The sequence below is a fragment of the Cebidichthys violaceus genome, unplaced genomic scaffold (genome assembly GCF_023349555.1).
Source record: "Cebidichthys violaceus isolate CVI_PGR_0920_01 unplaced genomic scaffold, fCebVio1.0.p SCAF_33, whole genome shotgun sequence".
Taxonomy (NCBI): domain Eukaryota; kingdom Metazoa; phylum Chordata; class Actinopteri; order Perciformes; family Stichaeidae; genus Cebidichthys; species Cebidichthys violaceus.
In genome coordinates, this window is record NW_027176517.1 from 46,669 (window position 1) to 70,000 (window position 23,332).

Below are 23,332 nucleotides of genomic sequence, written 5' to 3' on the forward strand. Positions count from 1 at the left end.
TCTGTACCGACGGCGGTTGAATTGGCGCCACTCTGGCCCCCGATTTTCATCCCTCGCCCGAAAAGAAATGAGCAATTTGTAACGTCGACATAATGGACGACGAACAATAATAAAGCGACTGCTTTGCTCGTTTGGGATGAAGTCTTTCAATATCACTTGCCATGTGGAAATAATTAGGCGGGTCATAAAGATCGGGAGCAGTGATTGTTATTGTCTGAACAAAAAAAGGCATTATTGGATGTCAGAGCGACGCGTTTGGGCGAGATTCATCAGCTCGTATATTTCCCCCCCTTTGTTGACCGAGGACAACAACCCGCAGATTAGAGACTCATCTTGCCTCAGGAGAGGGGGGGGGGGGGGGGGGGTGTTCAGGGAGGAGAGGTCAGGATAGGTGCAAGAATACATCACCATCATCACCCTCATCATCAACATCTGACTTTTGTAACACACACACGCTCTACGGCCGGAGGCTATTTACCGCCAATCCAAAGTCAAGAGGCCTCGTTCTGGTGGTTTATAGTTCACGGGGTCGTGAACTCTGCGGTCTATATCAGAAAATGTCTGACAGAGGGCCTGTCTCACACACACACACACACACACACACACACACACAGGATCATCACGGTGAAAACCTTTCATCTTCACAATGTCAACATTTCAGGCACTAACTAAGAAGAACAACCGTGTTTTTTTTTACTTTTAGCACAAAGCACATATATGTGAGAGGGTTTCTCTGACAAAAGGCGCCATCAAATTAGTAATTTCTGCTTGCTATGAACAGACCATTCCTCCTAATTATGAAGTGGAGCTCTCAACACACTTTTCCCACAGCTCTGTAGTTTCTTCCCGGCGAGTTCTTGAATTTTCTCCTTAGGCGATTAGGTCAAATTTGTCTCCTGGAAATTTCTGCTTATTAACCTTTTCAAATAGAAGGAAACTTTTTTTTTTTTAAATTTGCATTAACATAAAATGTTCTTACCGACAAAAAAAAATGTAAATTGACTTCCTGCCATAGTGGCGACTAAAGCATGATTTGCATTTTTTCGTGGCAACTCAAAAACGAGAAAGAGAAAGACGGTTATAAAAAAAATGAACCACAGGTGTTAACCCAGTGACCTCTTAATATGACCTCTCGTGATGGGCTGCATGTCTGGTGTCAGCAGTTCAATTGAAGAGTGATTTTCTCCTCTCAGGAAAAAGAACACATTCCCGTACAACTAAACCTTGTGAATTACGTTTCGAGGGGAAAGTGTTTTGTCGGATATATATATATATATATATAGATAGATAGATAGATAGATAGATAGATAGATAGATAGATAGATAGATAGATAGATAGATAGATATATATATATATATATATATCTATATATATATACAGTTGTGGTCAAAAGTTTACATACACTTGTAAAGAACATAATGTCATGGCTCTCTTGAGTTTCCAGTTATTTCTACAACTCTGATTTTTCTCTGATAGAGTGATTGGAACAGATACTTCTTTGTCACAAAAAACATTCATGAAGTTTAGTTCTTTCATGACTTTATTATGGGTTAACAGAAAAAGTGATCAAATCTGCTGGGTCAAAAATATACATACAGCAGTGCTAATATTTGGTTACATGTCCCTTGGCCATTTTCACTTCAATTAGGCGCTTTTGGTAGCCATCCACAAGCTTCTGGCAAGCTTCTCGTTGAATCTTTGACCACTCCTCTTGACAGAATTGGTGCAGTTCAGTTAAATTTGATGGCTTTCTGACATGGACTTGTTCCTTCAGCATTGTCCACATGTTCTCAATGGGATTTAAGTCAGGACTTTGGGAAGGCCATTCTAAAACCCTAATTCTAGCCTGATTTAGCCATTCCATTACCACTTTTGATGTGTGTTTGGGGTCATTGTCCTGTTGGAACACCCAACTGCGCCCAAGACCCAACCTTCGGGCTGATGATTTTAGGTTATCTTGAAGAATTTGAAGGTAATCCTCCTTCTTCATTATCCCATTTACTCTCTGTAAAGCACCAGTTCCATTGGCAGCAAAACAGCCCCACAACATAATACTACCACCACCGTGCTTGACGGTAGGCATGGTGTTCTTGGGGTTAAAGGCCTCACCTTTTCTCCTCCAAACATATTGCTGGGCATTGTGGCCAAACAGCTAGATTTTTGTTTCGTCTGACCACAGAACTTTCCTCCAGAAGGTCTTATCTTTGTCCATGTGATCAGCAGCAAACTTCAGTCGAGCCTTAAGGTGCCACTTTTGGAGCAAGGGCTTCCTTCTTGCACGGCAGCCTCTCAGTCCATGGAGATACAAAACACGCTTGACTGTGGACACTGACACCTGTGTTCCAGCAGCTTCTAATTCTTGGCAGATCTGCTTTTTGGTGGTTCTCGGTTGACTCTTCACCCTCCTGACCAATTTTCTCTCAGCAGCAGGTGATAGCTTGCGTTTTCTTCCTGATCGTGGCAGTGACAAAACAGTGCCATGCACTTTATACTTACAAACAATTGTTTGCACTGTTGCTCTTGGGACCTGCAGCTGCTTTGAAATGGCTCCAAGTGACTTTCCTGACTTGTTCAAGTCAATGATTCGCTTTTTCAGATCCATGCTGAGCTCCTTTGACTTTCCCATTGTAGCGTTTGTGGGCGTTTGTATCCAATGAGCCCTATTTAAATGGCCTCAGAGAAGTCACCAGCTGTAGTCACTCATAATCACTCACAAGAAGTTAAGAGGCCATGCTATGAAGCTCATTTCATTGACACAACTTTCTAAGTCACCAAAATTGCTAATTCATGTTGCTGTATGTATATTTTTGACCCAGCAGATTTTGTCACTTTTTCTGTTAACCCATAATAAAGTCATGAAAGAACCAAACTTCATGAATGTTTTTTGTGACAAAGAAGTATCTGTTCCAATCACTCTATCAGAGAAAAATCAGAGTTGTAGAAATAACTGGAAACTCAAGAGAGCCATGACATTATGTTCTTTACAAGTGTATGTAAACTTTTGACCACAACTGTATATATATATATATATATATATATATATATATATATATATATATATATATATGCTTGATTTTGTCATATCGCAAATAAGTTTCAAATGAGTCCACAGAAGTCTGCATGGGGAGGAGGTATGGGTCAAATAGCAAAGGAGTTATGTTGCCTAAACCTAACCAAGTTTTTATTTTGTCTGTTTGACGGTGATCCGGTAGAAAACATATTTCCCCCGAAACGTAATTGAGAGCGTGGTTCAGTTGTAGGAGACAGGGTTGTAATTAGGAGACAAAGAGTCCTGTAGAGTCCTCTGGTTAGAGTTAGATAACCGTTATCAAACCCTGGGTCAGGGAACCCGTGTGAGGAAAGGTTTCCAGACGAATGGAGCGCAGCGAGCTTCTCACCCGTCAACAGCAAATTATAGCTGCTAAAATGATCCCGCGTTTCCAGCCTGATTACAATGAGTCACATTTCTAAGAGCTTTTAATGAGCATTAGGACCATTAAAGCTGCTGAGCACAAACTGGATGATATTACATCAACCTTAAAATCAAGTTAAAGGATGAATCAATGCCCACATGGGACTTACGAGGGACACTTGTAATGGCAGCAGCCTCGGCAGCAGTAGATGCATAACGGTGGCAGCTGCCCTGGGGGGCCCCTGATAATACTCAATCTAACCGACCTCATTAAGGGACCCTTGTTTTTTTTGTTTTATTTCACCTTCTCCATCTCACCCGAGATCTCCACAGTGGCCCTCGCTGCTTTCATCAGAGGTGATGAAAAAGCACGCGTCTAATCATTTCTTTTTTTTTCCACGCGGCCCGCGGAAGTGTGTGCGCGTGTGTGTGTGTGTGTGTGTGTGTGTGTGTGTGTGTGTGTGTGTGTGTGCGCGTGCACGCGGGCGGGCGGAAGAATATTAACGGTTTAATGGATAACGAAGCCTGACAGGTGGTGCTCTCGCTGAGATTAAGGACCGGTGGGTTAATGACGGTGTGGGTGAGATTGTCATAACTCACAATAAGGCCATTAAAGTGATATTACTGAGAGAGAGACTTCAGCTGATACGGGCTCAACTCTCCAACAAGGTAGCATTGGGGCGGAGGGCTCCTGACAATTTTCAGAAGGTCTGTTTTTGGTCTGTTTTTGAAACCTCCTATAAATGGGCTTTAACTGAAGAAACAAGCGAGGAGACGAAGGAAGACTGTAAGCTTCCGCTGCTGCATTCGACCATAAATACTGGGGTAAGGATTCAGAACAACTGTCAACACATACATATAAAATTTTTTTTTTAAAAAAATCTGTCATCAAATATAAAGTTAGAGCCTTAGATTGCTGTTATTTAGACCATTCAAAGCTGCTTGTCTTTGAAATGTGCCACTGAAATGACAAATGGCAAAGAAAACAGAAGGGAACAATTTCTCTCCTTCCACTTTCTCCTGGACAAAGACTCGAGCACATTCCTCCACTCCAGAGAAAACACTCTCTGGCCAGCTGAAGCTGTAGGACAAACAGTGGAGAGAGGAGACTCTGCGGTTCACTACCTCCCTCCGGTGGTCAGCAGGGGCCACTGCAGGGGTCTGGGGGGGGGCCAAAGGAACAAAGGAAAGGAGAGGTGGAACAATAGAGTTGACGGCAGAAAGCTGCAACACAGCCACAGAGCACGGGCGGAGGTCCAGAGTGCGTCACGCTACATCTCTTATTGTGTCGAGGACTTAACAGGTTGCATAACAATAACAACTGAAAACACTGCCTACAGGTCACGGCCAAATTGTTTTAAAATGAGAATTATGCAGAAGGCGTCATTAAAATGTGCACTTGAGGGCATCAATTGTGCAAAAAAAAGTGAACAGGAGATACTGCAAAGAAATATTAAAAATTGTTTACTGCATGACAGCCTCCCATGATCATGACTCAGACACATGAAGACGGCATTACTGTGCGATTGTTCGTAGTTCTGGGAAGTCTTGAGTGCTGACAGAGTTACTGGCTCTCATCTACTATCTCAGCCGACGTTGGCTGCTGTTGCCGGACTGTAATATTCCCCAAAACCCAATACAGAGCTGCTAACTTTAAACGAAACCCATATATCATCCAGGGACCGAGAACACCACAGTGGATTTGCTAGCCTGGAAAACTGTATGGTTGCTACATTTATCATCTTGTAGAAAAAAAAGAAGGTTTGCTCTTAAAACAGCATTAAGACCGTATAAAATAGATACAAACAGAGCGGGATTGTAATAGATCTGTGTCACTGTGGCCCTGCAGGGGTCAGAGCTGCCACTCGAGCTCCTCTCCTCTCCTCTGCACCTGAACCTGAACAACATCCACCTGCTGCCACCTGTGTCCTCCGGGACCACACCCAGTCCTCCTCTCATCAGGTTACTGATCTCCGCCACAGGCTGGTACCTGCGTGGACACCGTCACTCGACGGATACATTCAGGCGGAGTCGTCCACGCACTCGCGTCCGCACACCTGGAAACACCTGGAAACACCTGGAAACACCTGGGCCGGAGGAAACGGAGGTGTTTTCATGTGTTGCTTTTTCTTTTTTTAGGTCAACTTTGCTTTTTGAAAGCCAGGACTGGTTTAAATCCGCGCAACTTTGGATATAAAGAAATATTAGCACACTACAAAGGTAAAGATTTGTGTTCCACAATGTCTACATGCAAACAGGTTCGTCTTTCCTTCCCACTGTGGCTCTCCCTCTCCTGCAGATCTCTCATTAGCAGATATCTGTACCGTTTGTCACAGCAGTGTGTGTGTGTGTGTGTGTGTGTGTGTGTGTGTGTGTGTGTGTGTGTGTGTGTGAGTTATCATTAGGACTCATTGTCAGCGATGTCATTTTCACAGCAATTTCGCCGGGATGTGGGCTGGATGTTATGGCAAAAAAAAGCGTGCGCGTGAGAGATAGAAGGTCTCCGCTCACGAAAGAGGAAATGCAATAATTTATCTTCTCCTTTTATTACAGATTAAAATGGGCTGCTTCACATTCGTCAAATTGATGACGGTCTTGTTCAACTTGCTTATCTTTGTGAGTATGTTTCCGCTTTGATTGCATGAATGAGGAGGGTATGGAGAGGGGGGGGTGGGTGCTGAATCTTAACATGAAGAGTAATGTGTAAAGTAAAAAAAAAAAACAATAGCTTTCGAAAACAATGACTAGAAGATAATTTCAATGCCGCAAACAGACGGTACATAAACATTTGGGATCACTGAGCCAGAAGGCCTAAACGATGCTTCTTCTCTCCTCCACTTTCTCCCCACCGTAGCAATTTTCATCTCATTAACTTCAAAAGGCTCTGATTTTGCCACCTACGTCCCTGGCTTAATGTCGATAACTAATGCGCTTTGTGAAATGGAGAGAAACTTTGGCGAGGGTAAGCTGAATCCGCCCGCCGAGTCGGGCCCACCTGGGGTCTCCCGCTCGTCACAGATGAAGCTCCCAGAGCAAGTCATCGTTTTCCCCCACGCTTCCTCCGAGTTACGACCGCTCGATGAGGCCGGCGTGGCAGATCTAACGCTGGCAGCAGCACCGCTGACCGCGACGCCTCTCTGGAACACTTTAACATCTCCTCTTCATCAGAGGGAGTCGAGAAAAATCTGCATTCGGAGAAGTTATCTTTCAGAGGGAATAAGGGGCAGGATTCAAATAAGAATCGAATGTTCTTCATCGGAAGTCACAGAATCAGGTTTGCAGCGAAGCGAAGCTGCTAAATATGACGCTATGATATCTCTTCAAAGCAGAGTCTCCAGGAGCTTTGATCTAACAATTTCCAGTAAAACGTACTTTTTTGGTATTCCCCAGTCAGACCATTGACTCCAGCAGGCCTGTTGAAAGTCCCTCTGCACTATGTAATGTTGGGCTGTCCAAGACAAGGGTCGACAGACAAGATGTTGAAATCTTTGGCTGTCATTCAAATAGAGGTAGTCCTACAGTAGACGTCACCCTGAGACGTGACCACAGACGGCCCGACCAAAACGTCCTTTTGGTGACTAAAACCAGTCTGAATGAATGAATCAGGATATGACATGAAATGATGCAAAAATGTCAGATTGTTATGGTGCAATCTATAGGTGCCTTCTGAAAGGGCAGAAGAAGTTGAGGAAGCTTGTGCTCTTTTGAAACATGCTACTATCATCAAGAACCGAGTACCAGTACCCTGAATTATCTGTTAAAGATCTGAAAATAAAACGTAGCTAAACAAACAGTAACGGCGATACACAAGTTTGGTAAAAGCCTGCGATTTCAGCTCCCAGTGTGCGTCTCCCCTCTGCCGATCCGAATGCATCGGGAATTAGAAGTGTCTCCGTGTTTGTTCTGTTTGTTCAGACCGACGGTCGAGCGAAGGACCTTAATCGGATTGTCTGCTCCCGGTAATATGACCCATGAAAATGGGTTTTTAAACTGAACTGACGTCTTTCTCAATCCAGCCTTTTCAAAGAGAACCAATTCCATTTAAATTGGGCCGGGCCCGTTCTCGTTCCTGCTACCTCTGTATCTTTCTATCTCTCCATTCACCTCCCCCTGGAGGCCATGGCCTCCTATTCTGCAGCCTGTTATTCATTCCCTCTGCTCTAACCCTAATAGGTTTTATTTCCCATCTCCATAGATACGACACTGCTTCTTCCCCCCCCCCCTCCTTACTATTTCAAAAACCTGATTTACTTCCAGTCCTTTTGCCATGTGGGTGTTCAACTGACAGGGCATCCACCTGCATGTGGCACACCATCAAAGGGATTAGACATTTTTCCAAAAAAAAAAGAAAAAAGAAAAAGAAAGAAAGCCATTGTGCCAGCTATAATTATACCTGGTGAGGGATGATGGTGGCACACGAGGAGTTAGAGGGGGAATATGCTTGTCGTATCACATTTAGCCAACGGTGCACTGATGGCACTGAACAGGTTCAGGAAACGAGAAAAAAAAACCCGGAGTGAAAGGTGGGGCGAGGCAGAGAGAATGAAGGAGAGTAAAAAATAGATGGAGGGAGCGGGGCCAAGACAGGGAGACAAAGACAAGAAGGGGGAGATGATCCCCACGTGGGCGATGTCAGCGTCTGACAGGAGATGTGGAGCGTCGGGGCCTGGGGGGGGGGGGGAAGGTGGGTAGCAGGGCCCCCCACCCTCCCCTGACTGCAACGAGTCTGATGGAGCCTGACAGACAATATCAGGTTTCAAACATGGTTTCTGCAGAGGACGAGGAAAGAAGGAGAAATCACTCGAGGAGCGCGACGAGTTCAGGGTTAAAATACACAGATACAGAGGAGACGGAGGAGGAGGATAAAGAGGTGGAGGAGGAGGTCAGGGGTGGAGAGATGAGGAGGGAGAGCCAGGCTGAGAGGGATAATGACAGTGGGATCAGGTGATTTCCAGACTATGTAATATGAAACATCTGACATAGTTTTTGGTCGTGTTCGTTATGAGCGGGTTTTGCAGGTTTTGAGCCAATAGTTTCTATAAAATGCACTTCAGTGTCCCCGAACAAAATGACTGCTCCCCTTTGTGATGTTCAGTCAGAGATTATGAAGCAAGTTTAACTACTGAGAAGTTTGTATTAACACTATTCTTAATTTTAAAATATTTCATAATATTCAAGTAAGACTGTAACAAGCATAAAATGTCCTTTTGAAGGGCTTTAATACAAAAATCTTCTCTGTTGGACGATCGGATGGTTCTCTGTCATAATTCAGTTCGGCCGGCTTGAAGTTTGAACGCTTCCGTGATTCGACTTCCCACATGACTGTCGTAAAAAAAAAGGGTAAGTAAGGGCAAGACAGTGAACCCCCCCCCCCTTGACTGTCCGAGCTATAATCCTGTAGCCCACTTCTGTACACCCCAAACCTGCACTTTATCCGGCAGCACAAGAAGATCACTATCCTATCGTGTGTGACATGAGTGGGCCGATAAAGGCGGCCATTGAAAAGGTCAGTCATTTCGTTCAGAAAGGGAAAAAAAAAAAAAAAAAAAGAGGCCGAGTCGTCGCTCCGGCCTTCATATATATATATAATGGGAGGCCTGAGGCAGTCAGGGGAATCTTCCTCTCTGGAAGGAGTGAATGATATTGAGGTGTCATGGTGTCACTGAGAGGTAATGGTACGAGAGGGTTAGTGATGTAAGATGGCCTCTCATTTCCAAAATCCTATTACCCCCTCAAGAGCTGTTGAACCCACCCAACGATTGATGTTTAACTCCCCATTGTTAAGTGTGTATTACGTCCTCTGGAAAGCTAACTGCTTAGTGTCCATCTTTCACAAATTACATTGCATTACTGTTTTTGTTTTTTTTGCTTGCACAAATGTCTGTTGATGATGTCTTCTTTGATCCCCCTGCAGCTGGGCGGTCTGACCCTGCTGGCCATGGGGATCTGGGTGAGCGTGGACGGGGACTCCTTCCTCCGGCTGCTGGGGCCGTTCTCCGGCCAAGGCGCGCAGTTCGTCAACGTGGGCTTTCTCTGCATCGCCATCGGGGCCGTGCTGTTGCTGCTGGGGCTCCTGGGCTGTTGCGGGGCCCACAAGGAGAGCAAGTGTCTGCTGCTCACGGTGGGTGTGAAAAGACACGGTGTGTAAAGTGACCGCGCTAGTTCCAGAAACTCGTCTCATTGGTTGCACTGAGGTTACAACAAAACACGGACGAACACGGAGCATGGAGCAGCTAAAGAGCCAGATATGTCTCTCAGGAGCTGGTGGAGACCAAGCTAGAGCTACAAGAGAGCCAATACTGAATTCACATTCATCAGGTGGACACAATCACCATTCCACTGGGATGACAATGTTGCTCTGCGTCTGCTGGATGTTTAAGGAGGCAATTGTGACGCCACAAATGATCACACACGGGTTTCATCATGTGCTTTTACATCCAGTCGCTCCTCATGATAGTATCCCACGCATCCATGCGTTTTACACCCCCGGCTCAGATAATGGCCACATCCCGCCCCTCCTGCCTCATTCACGCCCGCAACACCACCGACCCCCCCCCCACAACAGTGGCGTACATTATTATGCTCATTAGCGACGAAGCTAACTACCTCTTAGTCCACTGCGGCGAGTCTAATGAGGGGCACAGGCGGCACGTTTTACCCCTGTAGAGCCCCATCATGTCCACATCTCCCATCGAGGTGAATGATGACGGTGCAGCGGATGCTGCGACTGACGCGGGCGGATATCTGAGAAACAGCTGTTAATGGACTGAAGAACTGCAATGGATGAGCTGATAGAGGGGATCGCTCAGGCTACGAGTCTCCTCATTGTCCCTCTGTATTGTTACGTACAACAATAGCTGGTTAACCGGACCCTGGATATTCAGATGTGTTGGTGGTTAAAAATCTCATGTTATTAATTCAGTTTCCACATTTAGTCTTTTTGAAAAAGGCTCCGTACCCTTAGATCCAATTTATTGTTGACTTAAAAAGCCAATCTTCATCAGAGCAAATGTTGACAAAAGGTAATCCCACAGTTTACCACATTAAGCGGAGCACACCGGCGCCTTATAAATACGCAAATATAAATACGGGTCATTTCAGCTCTGGACTTGGTTTTGGAAAGCTACACGAAAAAAGCACGATTTGTATTATTTTTATATAATTAAAAACAGAAAAAACCATCTCATCTCTTCTTCCCTCCCTGCAGTTCTTCTCCGTCATCCTCATCATTTTCTTCGCTGAAGTGGCAGCTGGAGTCGTGGCTCTGGCCTACTCTTCATTTGTAAGTCTCCCCCTCTTCACCTCTTCCCCTCCATTCACTGCCTCATCACATCCCCTCCCTTTCTACGACCCCTCTTTCTCCTCCTCTTCACTCCCCCTTCCCTTTTGTCTCTTAATTCGTCTCGTCCCTCTCGGCCTTTCTCTTTCACCCTCTCACCTCCTTGTCCCACTCTCTGGATTTTATCTCCATGTAAATTCTCCATCATAGCCGCAGCCATCATTGAATTACTGGCTTTATGTCCGCCTCACTACATTCGGCTACTTAATGACTCCGGGATAGCCCGGGGCCGTGTGCGCCGTCGCTAACTTTGAGCAATTTATTACTCTGGAATATTGAAGCTAAAGCATTTTATATGCAAAACAGCCTATTTACATATGTGTTACCCTCAACTCTGCTTCTCACTCTCACTCTCTCTCTCTCTCTCTCACACACACACACACACACACACACACACACACACACACACACACACACACACACACACACACACACACACACACACACACACACGCTCCCTTTACATTAAGTGCCACGTATAATAAGTACAGGGCTTTCAAATGAGAATGTAAAAGGAGGTTAGTGAAGATTGGGATCCTAATAAAGAAAATAGTTTTTTTTTTTTTTTTTAACCAATCAGAGGATGTTTCTGAGACCCCAGGAGCAAAAGAGGTAATCTAAACAGCACCCGTCTGCAGGGAGGAGCTGATGAACGGAGAGGACTCTGCACTGCCTGGGATATTTCACGTGTTTTGTTCTGGTATTGTTGGTAGACCGGTTTGATCCGCAGTCGGACAAGAGTTGTCCTCCTGTGGACAGAGTTTTGAAGGGCGACTTGGCATTTGTTATATACTACAACACTAGAGTAGTTAGATCACTACAGAGATCTGAAGGCTGATATTTCCCCCCTGCAATTGTCTTTGGTCTCGATATCTTGATGTTTTAATAAATTCTCTGAATTATTTTTACATGTTTTCGTCCATTTTTAGGCGCAGCACAAGTAGTTTGGTTGCACTCTTAAAAAGGTCAGCACGAATTGGATCAAAGAGATTGCAGTGAAGTGACTGATGTAGTTCTGCATGGACTCTATTGATCAGGTGACTGATGAAGACGTGATGTCAGAATGTCGTACACTCAAGTCTGTACTGGGAGCATTGATTCAGTGTTCAGATGGATTATTCAAGATACAGAGACTCCTTTCTAGAAAATTCTTCTTTTTTTTTTAAATATGTTAATTTCTATTGAACACCAATTCAAATATTTCACTACACCGACAAAGTTTTTTAATTTTTTTAAGAAAATTTGATATTTTATTGGACTCAACTATAAACAGAAACGATAAGTGGATGATCTCTGTTTCGCAGTGAACAAGTCTCTCTCTCTCTCTCTCTCTCTCTCTGCTATACTGTCCAACCCTGTGTCTGCTCTCACACAAAGAAACTAAGAGTGTGTGTGTGTGTGTGTTTTACAGTGTGTGTGTGTGTGTGTGTGTGTGTGTGTGTGTGTGTGTGTGTGTGTGTGTGTGTGTGTGTGTGTGTGTGTGTGTGTGTGTGTGTGTGTGCATGTGCCCTTGGAGGCTGAACTGCTGCTGCTGCTGCTGAGGCAGTTTTGTTGAAATAAATCTGCCGCATCTCTTGCTTGTCATTTACAAAAACTGAGCTATCGAACTAGGCGAGCTTTGTAAACAGCTTTTGTTGAGATGCCAGCATGCCAGCGCAGAGAGAGAGACACAGAGAGAGAGACAGAGAAAGAGACAGAGAGAGAGGGCGACAGAGCTCAGTGAAATGCAAGACACAACTCAAGATTTGTCCTCCTGAAGGAGATCACAGATAAGGTTTAGAGTCAATTTAACGCGGTGTGTTAGCTTCAGCATCATCTGTTCATTACAAACACAAAAGGACATTGTCGGGTCCATGGCGGTTATGAGCGCATCAGAGCAGCTGTCCATTTCCTGCTTTTGATAAGACACAGTAAACACAATAGCGTCAGAATAATGAATATGGGCAACATACACCTAATATGCATGCATATAGCCGCCTGTGTCAATAAGTAAGAGGCAGAGGCGTGGACGATGAAAGGGGAGGATGAATGAAGCGCTGATCTATTCGGTCCTACTTATCTGCGGCATAAATCTGCCTTTCGGCCAGCGGCCCCCCCCCCCCCCCCCCGCAGCTCATCTAACCAAAGCGCCAATAACCTTCAGGTGGTCAGAATAACTGAGATTTAATAAGCAATTCCAGCAGGCATTATGAGAGGCCGTCAGTGGTCATGGTTGTTCTTTCTCCGCCAAGTGATTCGGAAGTGACCCGGGTGGAGATTTATTACCGGGGGCCGATATGGACCTCGCACCGCGTGAATGAAATAGATGCGATGTGGCATTTATTGAATCACACTGACGTCCGTCGACAGCGAAGGAATGTCCTCTCAAAACGCAATCCAATACCGATTGGTGTTGGCTTCAGTATCTCGTCAGTAAGAGGAAAGATTAGCCCGAGTAAGTGATGCGAGATGATTAACTCCAATTACTGCTGCTTTAATGCTGCGCCAATCAATAGCTTCATATTAAAAATGGAAGGAACGACCGCGTGGACGAGGAAGGGGTCACTCGTGACAGTCAACACCTGTGCTGTAGTTCCAGATTATCATTGTGATCATCTGCCATTTTCCACATGTTTCTTCCAGATGTTTAGCCTTTGAGGATTCTGGAAAGTCCTTTTAGAACAGCAGTAAACTGTTTCTTTTTTGTCCTTTTCAAATTGTATATAGTCGTGCAAAAAGGTGGATGGAAATGCGGCTCGTGACTAATGGCACGAAGCGTTGCCTTTCCTCTTAAAGCGACGCTCAGCTGAATGTAATACGCTCTACAGTTATTGCTTTTCCACTTAAGAACAATAACCAATTAGCAGCCGACGAGTCACTGAAGTAAAAGATATCAATAATTATTTCAGGAGCAGCAACACACGGGAAAGCAACAAGAGATCCATAACGCATGGAGCTGAAGATTTCTATCGTGTGTGTGTGTGTGTGTGTGTGTGTGGCAGGAGTTCCCTCTACTGTATTGTTAGATGTGTTATCACCTCCCGCCTCACTGTGCTGTGGGTTACTGTAGGCTTTGTCCTGCCTGTCCGACGTGTGTGTGTGTGTGTGTGTGTGTGTGTGTTTGCAGGGGCCCATATCAGTGTGTAAGCATGCAAGTGTGTGTGTGTTTAACGGGATGTGGCGAGGCGCGGGGCAGAGTGACAGTGATGAATTAGCCGGCTGGTAATAACCCTCTCTGATCTCAGCCGCTCTCGCAGCTTCTTGGGGGGGCATTTTTAATTGTGGCATGTATCCCAGCATCCCCTCGGGCATCTCGTACGCCTGCCCCCTTCACTGTACGCACACACACACACACACACACACACACACACACACACACACACACACACACACACACACACACACACACACACACACACACACACACACACATACTGAAGGAGAGGAAAAAGAAAAAGAAAAAAAGAAGCACTTTCAGACATAAACCTGATAGACACTCGGTTGCACTGGGCCACATGCTCATACAGTAAAGCACACACTCACCCTCCTCATCAAATGGGTCTTTGCGTGACAGGATTATTAATCAAAATGGGGGGGCGTGTGGGAGGGAGGAGGGGAAGCCGTGAAAGAAAGCTAACCTGTGTGTTTGTGAAGGAATTCTCTCCCAACAAAAGACTCTCCCATACTGCCTGAACCATAACCTGCCGGGGTTTTTTTTTTTTTTGCACTTTGGATAAACACAAATAGCAGACAAAATGTGTCCTGACCAAAGCCATCAGGTACATCAATATATATGTAAATGCCCCCCGCCCCCCCCCCCCACACACACACAGTTCACCACCATAAAAAAGGAGGAGAAGAATGGAGAATAATGTCAGGTCATTTTTTGATTTATTTTCATTTTTTCCAGGTGCCAGGCCGGGGCTGTTTATTTCCCAAGTGCTTTGTGTGAGAGATTTATTTAATTTCTGATGAATAGGTGACTCCCAGAGAATTACTTTTCCTGCCCGTGAAATCAGCTGCAGTATTTTATTTTCAGGGGCTTCCATAGTGTGGTGTGTGTGTGTGTGTGTGTGTGTGTGTGTGTGTGTGTGTGTGTGTGTGTGTGTGACACTGTTGGACTTGTGCAGTGAAGACGAGAGCTTTTATAGCCATCTACAGGACCTCATTTGCATGTCCGGGCCTCTCGTATACACACTGGATCCTAAAGGAGACGGTGTGTTGGTGCTGATGAAACGTGTGCTTTTGATACAGCTGCAACCGACAGGTATTTTGATAATGGATGAATCTATATAAAGTTACTTTGATTCATTGATTATTAATCAGATGAAAAGCAAAATGTTTCCATTCCTAGCGTTTTCAAAAAACGAATCCCCCGTCCTGTTGTTCAATGCACTTTATATATTATAAAATGACATCGGATGCAGCCATTTATTGATAATAAAAGGAAATGTTAGCAATATAAATTTTATCAAATATTGCTCAAGTTTCTGTTTCTGAAATCAGAGGTGGAATGTAACAACATTTTGAGGTACTTGTACTTGAAAAAATTAGGGCATTTTCGAGAGTAACAACATTTTTGGTAAGTGTGGACTTTTGTTGACATTTTAAGTGAGGAATGTTTTCGGGAAAGTGGTTGCATTTTTGGACAATTGGGACATTTTGGAAATTGAGGACATTTTTGCCAAAGTAAGAATATTTTTGTAGAAGGGACATGTTTGACAAACAAGGATACATTTAGCAGGTAAGACATCTCTAGAAAGTGTGGACATTTAGAAAATGAGGATATGGTGAAAAGTTCGGACGCTTCAGAAAGCGGACATGTTCGTCAGGCCAGGGAGAACGCTCCAGAAAAGTGAAGACAGACTTGGTTCTGGTGCTGTAGTTAGAGTTGCGTTTAGGTTAAGGTTAGAGGCGCGGGACAACAGAACGTCAATAAGTGTCCTTACGTGTGTGTGTGTGTGTGTGTGTGTGTGTTTTTCCCAGGCAGAGGGGATCCTCAAAGCGTGGGCGACCCCTGCTTTACAGAAAGACTACGGCAGTGATCCTGTGGTCACTAAGATCTGGAATACCACCATGACAGAGGTACGGTATCGGCACCGTGTGTTCTTAACTTTTGCATTAATGTACTGCTATCGCATTGCAACAGAAATTGCATATGTAAACTTCACCTATTTATTAAGGAATATGCACCGTGTGTGCTCAACGTAAACGGAAATAATTAAGACATTACAGATAGTTCTTGACGCAGTCTATATTGTTTATTAGTGGTGCATATTAATAAATAAAGCTGTAATTAAAAAAAACTGGGAACCGAGGGGGTTTTTGAGCCCCCGAGGGTTGATTTAATGGACTTAATGTTCTCTCTGTGTCCTTCAGTAAAACAGCAGAGACAAACAAACCTGTTTCTAAAGTGCAGCGCAACAATTTCTGAACCAAAATCAAACAAAAGCAACAACAGAAATGTACACCGTGTGCAACATCCATCTGCTTTTGTCCATTCGTTTTACAGCTCACAACAGTCTCAGTCAAGGCAACTCCAAAAAAAAAAAAAAAAAGGTTCATTCTCACCGTGTGACAGCTCTACAATGGCTCAGTTAACCAGTTTATCGACAAAGTAAAACATTCAAGCGGGCTGACCTTGACAAAAAAAGAAAAAAGAAAAAACTTGACGTTTTGCCTTCATTTTCTGTTGTGAGGTGGAAGGAATTTAGTTGTTAACACTTCAAAGCGTCTGAAAGCGACATTTGTAAAACTCAAAGCGACGTGGCGCCCCAGAGAATGTGTCATGGTTACTTCACTTTTAAGTGGATTCACACTTTTTGAGTGCCCGACACAGTAAATGCAGATCTGTTCTGAATGCAAACGCGCATTAAAACAGAGCAACTAAACTGACAACTTCCTCTCACTAAACTTTGATTACGTTTCTTAAACGGTTGCACAATGGAGAGGATGAATGCTCAAGGATAACACGACGTCGTTATCCACAAAGTGTTCTCGTCGAGTGTTTTTTCCTCCCTCTGCCAGCTGCAGTGCTGCGGTTTCACCAACTACACAGACTTTGTCGGCTCCAAGTTCGAAGCGGAGAACGGAGGCAGCCTGCCGCCCGGCTGCTGCTGGACCAACAGCGCCCCCTGCAGCCCTTACGAGGCGGAGCGCAGCGCTGTGCAGGTGAGATTGAAAACCGGGCACTACAGGTAGATGATGTGAACAATCGCAAGTCGCGTAGTCGATACCAGCGCTAGTTGAATTCCATGATTCACGATACCTAATTCGATATCCCGGTAAAATGACAAAAACAAAACATCTTCAACATACATCGATAATAAGTTCACTGCGTCCTTTCAGTTGTATTAAACGCGTCAGCACTCGCAAAGTCTCAAAGGCGTTCTGGGGACGATCTGTTCGTCCCAAACACATTGGGACGTCAGGAGGACGTTAGCATCCTCGGTACCTGCCGCGCTGGTTGTCATCATTTTCGGCATCGACTTGGTACCGAAGCATCGGTTCTTGTGACATCCCTTACTCAGGGTTGGGACAACGTCGACCATAATTGTTAAATAAATATTATAATTCATTATCTCAATTTAAGTTGGTCGAGGTTGTCCAACCACAGACTGCTACAGAGACCTCTCAAGGAACTATAAGGCCCAAATTGATCCAGAACAAAATGAGAAAACAGTAAAAAAAAAAACAAGACTTTTTTGAGTTTCCCACTAACATGCTGATGTCATTGTAGATGATACATTCACCAGACCTCCGTTGTACGACTTGTACAATGGGAGATGCAAAAAGCGCACGTTATTTCTCTCCTGGAAGACATTCATAGCGTTGTCCTCATTCGCGCACACCAAAGAGGGATAAAACGGAATAAAGAAAGCTAGAGAGGGTTCCTCTCTCACCTCATGGCTAATCCATCCGATAGTTGCTGAGATATTTCAGTCATTGCCATCAATTCAACCCGCCGCTGGCATGGGCTAAAAATGACAGTTTATGGACTGAGGTCAAATCAAATAAGAAATACAAGGACATTGATTTTGAGCCTGAAAACTGGCGATTTACCATGTTTGTTAATTAGCTGCTGAGTATCAGGTGCAGACAGCCCTAATTCCCTTACTATCAAAAAGTGTATTATATTGCAAAAATGAGTGAAAGTCTTCCTTTGTTGTCTATAGTGTGTATTGTGTCGATCTGTTAAGAAGGTTTCCTTCTATTCAGGGCTGTTTCAAACACATCTTGGAGACCCTCAAAGAGCAAGCCAACATCGTGGGAGGCATCGCAGCAGGACTTGGGGTCTTGGAGGTAAAATAACATGTGTGAAGAGATAACCCTGTGTGGCTATTTGACCAGTTTAGTGTTCTAGTCTTTTCTTTCTTATTGCTACAGACCTCTGTGATGTCTGCTTATCATCCGATCTGGTTTTAGTAGCCTAACAATAACGTGCATTTGTGTTGCGTTGTTCCCTCAGCTTGCTGCAATGATAGTGTCCATGTACTTGTACTGCCACCTGGACACGAGAATCAGCTGAGACCCCTTCAGGGAAACACCAGGAACGACACAGACATGCTGTCTTGATTTTGAATCTGCATTATTTATTTTCTGTCTCTTTCCTTTCTGGTTCCCTCTTTTATCAGAAAGATGTCTATCTTTAATACAAAGTCATGTGACCTACCTATCTACCTACCTACCTATCTACCTACCTACAGAGAGAGTTTATTAGCACCTGCAGAGTGTAAATATTTCATATTTGCCAATTTATCAAACAAGCTTGGATAAACCCACTGTAAACTACCTGCCCAGCAGCAGACAGCAGACGGACACAGTTAGAGACTAGCTGGCGATCACAAAGCAACTTATGACAACCGCAAAAAGTTGCCTAGAGACATCGAAGTGATGCAAAACGATCACAACGAGGCGCAAAACAACCACAAAGCGATTCCAGGCGACGACAGAACAACGCCACTACCACAAAGACGCACAAAACAGCCACAAAGCAACGCAAAACTACCACAAAATGACGCATATAAACTTAAAAGGCGATGCCAAGGGACATCAATAAGTCTCAAACCACAAAGAAACGTGAAACAACCACAATAACCAAAACGCCTTTTTACATATCGGTGCCCAGCGGCCACAAGACCACACTTTATCCTCGTCTTCTACATTCATGTGATACAATCGTTCTTTACTTGTACGCATCGAAAGCCTTATTCCCCCATACGACAGGCCATGCGAGTGAAAGGAAACAGCGGAGCTCAGTGCATCTTTTGTCCCGTTTGCTATTCATCAATGTTCCATCTCCTGCCCTTGAATGTTACATGCATTGTGAGACAAGGCTAAGTAAATACTGACCAATAGAAGGCCTCGCAATGGGCAGGAGGCGGAGCGTTGATCAGATATGCAGCGGTTTATCCAGCGCTCCTGAATTAGTGCTTCCATCACGAATCCAGAGAGAGTCATGCGAGTAAAGCTATTGTGAATTAGACATTTGAGTGGGAGAAACAGAATGACAGGGAGAGGAAGAGATCAACCGCAGTCTAGTGTGCAAAGACATGAACTCGGCAGCCATAATTCATTTCTATGTCTCGGAGAAGAAATGTCATTCTTTAAGCTCCTCTGATCAATATGTTTGTATTAACGATGGATGAAATGTCAGCGCATAATGTGAAAAGTGACAGACGTGCAGCTTTCCTTTACAGTCTTTTAGCTCATTGTTTTGGTTTTAAGGCCAAATTCTGAATTTTATGCTTCATCTCGAATCAGCATCGTCTCCGTTATCAGCTACTGTCCTCTGTTAAGTCCTCGGTGGACTAAATGCACAGCACCAAACAGCAGACAGACAAAGTTAGGTGTGAACTAGCCAGATCTGTTTCTCAGGAGTTGGAAGAGAGGAAAACATTCATCGGTTTTGATACAAACAGTACAAGTTAATGCTAATGTTGCTGCGTATCTAATACATGTGTTAATAAGCAGTTGTTTGCTACCAGGTGATGTTGCCATTTTACCAAGTCATACAAATTCTACATCAAAAACAAAAAGGAATTTTTATTTCCTCTTTTCATTTTTCAATAAAAAACAATATCAACCTTCCTTTTTCCAACAGAGATTGTATTTGTCTCCTTCTTAGACATAATGTAATATTCATATTTAATATAGGTATAGTAAGGCTAACGGAGGACACAAGGGGAAGTACATAAAGTGCCTGAGAACTTGTGCTGGTGTGCATGTAGTGTAGGTGTTATTGTGTATGTGGAGATATGTGTCATATGTTGGGGAGGGGGTATGCATGTGCAAATGTGTGAAGATGAAGATGAATTTGATTCAGAAAAGGAAGAGGTAAAAAAAAAACAATGTATTCCAAGAGAATAAAGAAAAATAAACTGTAATAATGGAAAATAAAGGCAAGATGAGTTCCTGGGAAATAGTCTCTCACCTTTCTGCTTCATCTCATTTGATCTTTTGGTATTAATGTTGTCCGTGTATTTTGTGTAATTATACAATAACAGAAGAGAGAGAAAAACAACCTGTGTTGTTCTGTGAATTCTGGTGTGGCCATACACTAATGTCCTTCGACATAGAAGGCTTGTTGGAATGGAGAGACGGGGACGGAGAAGGAGCGAGGAGACAAACCGAGTTCGTCTTTCCATCCAGTTATACACCTGCGAGGTATTTAGAGTTAAATCTGTCATCGTCTCAGTGCTGCTGAGCTCCATGTTTAACAATAACCCCCGGCTCCCTAACTCACACACACACACACAAAATCAATATTCCATCTACATCTCAGCCATCAGCCTCTGAGCTCGGCTCATCAGAACGCTCAATAGGTCAAAAATGACATTTAAAAGGCGGCGAACACACACACACACACACACACACACACACACACACACACACACAGATACGAACCAGCAATTTCTGACTGACAGGCACAAATGGCCAGGTCTGGAGCTAGAGCTGGTGGTGACAGATGTGTGTGTGTGTGTGTGTGTGTGTGTGTGTGTGTGTGTGTGTGTGTGTGTGTGTGTGTGTGTGTGTGTTGACAATGAAACAAATGCCTTGAGGAGAAAAAGGCGCTGCACGGTGCTGTTGGCGCTGTCAGTTAGTGCGTAACGCAGTAACACAGTAACACACACAAGAGCTATCGCTTTGTATTCAGTCAGAAAATCCATCTTAATTAGACGCGGTGCAAATGTTTCCAGCAGAATGGTTCGTGAACACAAACAGCGACATGCGCTCACAAACACACAGGGCAGACTTCATTAACACTACTGAGGCCCCTGTTGATGAGACAGATAGAGAATGGATGAACACCTGGGCTGCTGTTAACGCACCCTCAGCTGTTTTCAATCATATTGGATTATGAAAATGTGCTCAATAGATAATTCTAAATTCATCCCAACGTGGTTCTTGTGCTCGCCGTTTGCTACATAGTTTCTGTCAGTAATAACAACACTCCACAGTGGTAACTGTAGATACCTGGGAACAATCGCCGGGTGAAGAAACACAGGTTGTCAGAAGATGTCAACCAGGAAGTGAGTCCTTAAATTGACCCTTCCCTAAGTCCTGCCCTCGAACGCAGACCGGCAAATCACAGCGTAGCTTTGGCCAAGCTCTCCATAGCTTCTAAACGTTACGTTTCTACGTCAAAATGTGTGGAGCTGACATTAGGAGAGTACGTTAGCGCATCATTAACTAGCGTTAGGACGTCTATGCTACGCTAGCTACTGAAGGTATAATGAATGTGTACACAAGCTGCTTTAGTGACTTCATTTATCGTCTTCAGTCTCAATCGCCGGTGGTTCACTTTGACACCGTGATCTAAAAACTTTAGGGTCGAGCTTTATGTTATTAACATGTTATTGTAGACACAGTGTGGACTATGTGCTTCTCTCTGAAAAACACTTTTACTGTTTTTTTACAATATATATTCAGGAAGTGGAGTTAGTGACAGTGTGGGCTCCATGGTAGCTTTGACGGCTTGACGGAGTAGCAGCGTGGGGGGTGGGGCTTAGGGAACGACAGATGTTTACAATAGTTCAAGGATGACAGAAAAGAGGAACGCACACGATTGTTGGAGGTGCCGATCACAAAAGTACGGGTAAGAAGGAGGACAGTCACTCATTTGTAGCCACGATGCAAACAAACGTATTTAAGCATGGAGGCTACAAGTGAGTGACTGTCCTGTGACGTTCCTCCAAATCACCCCCTCACCGGGTTTCTCCATCATTACCCACATGAGTGTTGAAGTCACCGAGCAGAACTATAGCGCTGGTTCCTTCCCCCGCCAGAGAGGCGAATCACAACGCACCCGACCCCGATGCCCTTCCCTGAGAGTCGGTGACACACAGGGCGGCCAAAATCAGAACAAACCAGAACTATCCTTTCAGAGACGTTTTGTTCACTGGTCAGAACTGGCTGCTTCACTTTGAAGAAGATTCATTTATTCCATGATTTTGCATACTTAAAGCACTTATACTCCTAGACTTGAAAGATGACTTGGTGCTGCACTTCTATTTCGTTTGGGGACTAAACTAGAGATGGATGAAAAAATAAAAAATAAACCGGTCAACGTGCAACATATGATCAAGATATCCTGACTTTTAGTCCCTAGTATGTGTCAAGATAGAGGAAAGGGAAGAGAATACTTTTATGTGATTCAAGATCTAATGCAAACAAAAGTTTATTCCAATAACCAGACTTTGATGATGTGCAGTAGACCCTGATCAGAGCCAAATTTGTCCTGTTTTATTACATCACAGGTTATGAAAGTCAGAGCTCGAAGGGCAGGAAGCCACATTTGTCCTTGCTGGACCACAATGGCTGCAGAAACCCACTGAGCCCAGAGGATTTGCATACATTTCCCTTGCCGCATGAGTTTCCTCTCACCGTTGCTCTGCCTGGAGCTCTCTGGGGAAATCTGCAGGCAGCAAGAGGCCACACAAGTACAAAAAAAACCTGAGCTAAGAATAACAATAGCACCGAGTTTATTTCATGAATAATATGCACCAATAATAAATCCTTCTGTATGAATTATTTAAACATACAGCTGGGTATGACCTCAAAAAGAAAATAAAGTTGCAACACTATGACACGTCAGTAAAAAACATCTTTATTCATCTCCATGATAAAAATGATAAAAGAACTCGTACATGTGTCAAACACCACACACACACACACACACACACACACACACACACACACACACACACACACACACACACACACACACACACACACACACACACACACACACACACAAAAAAATCAACCGTATTGCTGAGGAGACAATGATTTAGTTTGACAAAGAGACACAAACTACCAAAATAATACAGTTCAATGAAAGGACAAAGTGAGTATATTCTACTTCTTCAATTTCTTTAAACCAAAGTGAAGATTCCAGGCCACAAAGGGACGTTAATTCAGTCATTACTGCTGAGTAAGTGGTTATGTCTGATAGGATTTTCCGACTGCAGATAGAAAATATGTGGTTTCTCAGCACAGTTACTCAAATGAAAATCAAACCGCTCTGCAAACACCGATCGATGCATTGAAACGTGACTCGCATCCATTTCGTCAGACGGAAATCCCTTCAAAGCCAAAG

The 23,332-nt window shown here is 44.0% G+C and overlaps 2 protein-coding genes across 2 annotated transcripts in view; one reads left to right on the forward strand and one right to left on the reverse strand.

Moving 5' to 3' along the window:
* The first annotated feature begins 5,913 nt into the window (after positions 1-5,913).
* On the forward strand, positions 5,914-18,259 carry LOC137883555 (tetraspanin-1). The gene is made up of 7 exons (XM_068725086.1): positions 5,914-6,029; positions 9,328-9,534; positions 10,621-10,695; positions 15,718-15,816; positions 16,759-16,902; positions 17,950-18,033; positions 18,200-18,259. The coding sequence occupies exons 1-7, from the start codon at positions 5,973-5,975 to the stop codon at positions 18,257-18,259; spliced, it is 726 nt and encodes a 241-aa protein (XP_068581187.1). The 5' UTR covers positions 5,914-5,972.
* A 4,560-nt stretch (positions 18,260-22,819) lies between these two features.
* The window catches only part of pomgnt1 (protein O-linked mannose N-acetylglucosaminyltransferase 1 (beta 1,2-)), an 11,316-nt gene continuing 10,803 nt past the window's right edge, over positions 22,820-23,332 (reverse strand). The window contains exon 22 of the mRNA XM_068725032.1: positions 22,820-23,332. This exon is cut by the window's right edge and continues 1,681 nt beyond it. The gene's annotated coding sequence lies outside the window, so the exon portion shown is untranslated.

Bases quoted from the DNA above. Each gene is read 5' to 3' on its own strand.
- LOC137883555 (XM_068725086.1), top strand. From the start codon at position 5,973: ATGGGCTGCTTCACATTCGTCAAATTGATGACGGTCTTGTTCAACTTG. The intron at 6,030-9,327 runs GTGAGTATGTTT...ATCCCCCTGCAG, and splicing joins TGTTCAACTTGCTTATCTTT to CTGGGCGGTCTGACCCTGCT. The intron at 18,034-18,199 runs GTAAAATAACAT...TTGTTCCCTCAG, and splicing joins CAGGACTTGGGGTCTTGGAG to CTTGCTGCAATGATAGTGTC.